The 2,963-nt window shown below is 43.5% G+C and overlaps 1 protein-coding gene across 1 annotated transcript in view; it reads right to left on the minus strand.

Annotated features, from left to right (window-relative positions):
• Positions 1–916, minus strand: part of AURKB (aurora kinase B) — a 4,454-nt gene extending 3,538 nt beyond the window's left edge. The window contains 2 exon segments of the mRNA XM_025040169.1: positions 403–475; positions 796–916. Coding sequence (XP_024895937.1) covers positions 403–450 — 48 coding nt within the window. The 5' untranslated portion in view covers positions 451–475; positions 796–916.
• Between the last annotated feature and the right edge of the window lie 2,047 nt (positions 917–2,963).

Genomic DNA, 2,963 nt, shown 5'->3' on the forward strand with positions numbered 1-2,963 from the left:
GAGACTCTTCAATGAAAGGTGTTGGGACAACTGGAAAATAAATCTGTTTAGATCCTTATTTCCCACCAGTCATTAAAATAAATTCCAGATTATTAAACTTATTTTTTCAAGACAAGGGTTGGGAGTCATGGCCTGAAGGCCAGACTGCCTGCTCCATCTCAGTTATCATTTGTATATGACAGGTAGGTTTAGCCCTGTAGAGGTCCTCAAAAGGCTGATCAGATTAAAGATGGCAGCACCTGACAGGATGTGGCTGCAAATGACCAGACCAGGTTCTGCCAGCAAACTTTTGGAGCATAACGGAGAAGAAAGTGCTCAGAGGATCGCCCTCTGCAAGACCTCAAATCTCCAAGCAGGAACTCGTCATGAGGGTGGGGGTAGGGTAAGTGGGAAAGCCCTTACCGTTTGTCGGCAGTAGGACCAGGGGTAGGCGTTCTCTTTCTGGGTCATCCTTAGAGGGAAAGGGAGAGGAGAGCTGAGCAAAGAAGAAAAACAGTCGTTAGCAGCAGAAAAAGTAGGGAGTGAAAAAGGAAGGAGTCGGACCGAACTAGCCAGAAGTGACGGCCAGGGACTGGTGAAAGGGAGCAGGTCAACAAGCTGACCGCATGAGGGCGCACCCGGGCCCTGGCTTTGCCGTTCCAGCCTGCTACCGGCTCCACTCCTTTCCAGGACCCTCTCTACCCTTGAGCGCCCAGCAGCCGGACGAAGTGCGCGCGGATCCGCCCAACGGACCCCTGACCTGCCTGATTACCTGCTTTTCCCCGGTGTAAGGCCTGCGAAACGAGGTCAGCTCACCTGGAGCCCGTGGCACTGCCACCTTCCTGACTGCTCGCAAACAACTGAATAGGATCGGCCGCGCTGCCGCCGAGGTCCTTTCAAATCTCCCGCCCTGGCCCCATTGGCTGAGGGCGCCTTCCATGCCCAATCTTCATTGGCTCGATGTCCCATGATGTAGCCCGCGGGGGCCCAATAGAAGAGGCGGAATGCAAGGCGCAACACTCGTGGATTCTGGTTTAGGAAAGTTTCTCTTATTTCCCAACCAAATATTCTCATATCTTTTTTTTTTTTTTTTACATTTAAATCTTTAATATAACTGGAATTTACTCGTATGTATGTGTGAATTGGGGTCTGTTTTCTGCCAGATGGAGAGCCAGTTACTCCAGGACCATTTGGTAAATAAACTACACCATTCCCTTTGGAATTTAATATATGTGCAGCCGAAGCGAGCACTTCCCTGTGGAATTTAAATGCTACTCTTTATATATGAAGTCATTGTAGATACTTGGATCTATTTCCGGACTCTTTATTCTGTTACATTGTTTGTTCGTTTGCTTGTGTGTTTATTCTTGTGTCATTACTATTTTCTTCCTCAAAGTTTTTCGCTCACATTCCTAGTAAGAATTTTTCAATAACAGACCTTTCTCTGCAGGTCTCCTGAAGAAGGCCATATTATTCCGACCAACTCATTTTCCACTGCCTGCCACGCTCCCTACTTCTCTGCTTTTCCAATCCTAAATTTCATTATGGAGTTAGATAAATACATCTTAGACTCTTCTATGAAGTGACTAATGGATATTTGTAAGTATTATTGCCTTTCCAGCACCATTCCTCTTTCTTCAAATAATAACACCCTAACTTTGCTTTAGGGAACCACCTGTCTCTCCATTCTGTGCTGCTGGTTTCTGTTGCTGCCAACTCCAAATCCCTAACTTGATGAAGATCTCTTGTTGTGGGCATTGTGGTTATCTAGCCAGCGTCCATTCTCTGGGTGATTCCCACTTCCTGAAAGCACCTAGAATTTTGTGAGAGGGAAGCTGACCCCATCCCAGGTCCAGGAGTGGACCCTATTTGATTTACATCAGTCAACACCTTTTAATCTGGGATCATAGTCACTGATTCAGGGATAAGCATGTAACCTAAGAAGACCATTTTGTGGGAATTTTAGAATTCTCAAGAATGCTGGGCAAAAATTCCTTTTCTCCTGTTGGAAGTGGACAAGGAAGCACACAGCCTGCACTGCTGCTGCTGGTGCTCCTAAAGGGATCAGCCTGAGAATGAAGTTGACATTGCAAAAGGCAGAAGAGAGGCCTGGGAAGAATCCAAAACCTTGATAATATTGTTGAGCCTCTGGATGTCTATTTCAGCACTTTCCTCACATGAAACAATAGGTCTTCTTTCCTAATGCATTGAGTTAAAGAGTTCAGTTATTTGCTGCGAAGAGCATACTAGCTATCACACATCTACAGACCTAGAATGTTCTTAGTTATTTAGGATGAATGATACAAAATTGTTGATAGTGAATCATTTTGACCTACAAAATATACCAATTTTATACAATTCAATCAAATATAAATCAAATTCTTATGGGTTTCTAGATCACTTCATAATGCTTTTGGCTACAAGTGACAGAAAATTCAGTTAACAATGGCATAAACAAGGATCTATTTTCTCTTACATAACAGGAAATCAGAAAGTAGGTAGTTGGTTCAAGAACTGAACAATATTAATGATCAGAATTGGCCTATCTGTAATTCTCTTAACATTTTCCTTATGATTATTAGGTAGCTGCCAACTGTCTCTGTCTCTTATCAGGAAAAGCAGAAGTCTTTCTAGAAGTACCCAATAGATTTCTCATTGGCCAGAATTGTGTCACATGACTACTGCAAAGCGGGCTGGTAAAGTGAGTATCTCTTCTAGCCACAGCAGTTAAAGCAGCAAGGGTGTGTGTGGTGGTAGAAACAAGTGTGTGCCACAGTCACTTAGTTTCATTCTGGAGAGCCTATGATTAATTTAAAAAATCAGAGATCTATGCATGATGAGGTATCTATACAGATTTGAGGATCATGGCCACCCTGCTGCCATTTGTGAAAACTCATTTTGCTTCTGGCAGTTTTCACTTTCTAAGATCAGAGATTTCATTTCAATTTCAGTGCCTTTATCAAAATACCTGGCATAGAAAGACT

This window comes from Pteropus alecto, unplaced genomic scaffold, assembly GCF_000325575.1.
Source record: "Pteropus alecto unplaced genomic scaffold, ASM32557v1 scaffold398, whole genome shotgun sequence".
NCBI lineage: Eukaryota > Metazoa > Chordata > Mammalia > Chiroptera > Pteropodidae > Pteropus > Pteropus alecto.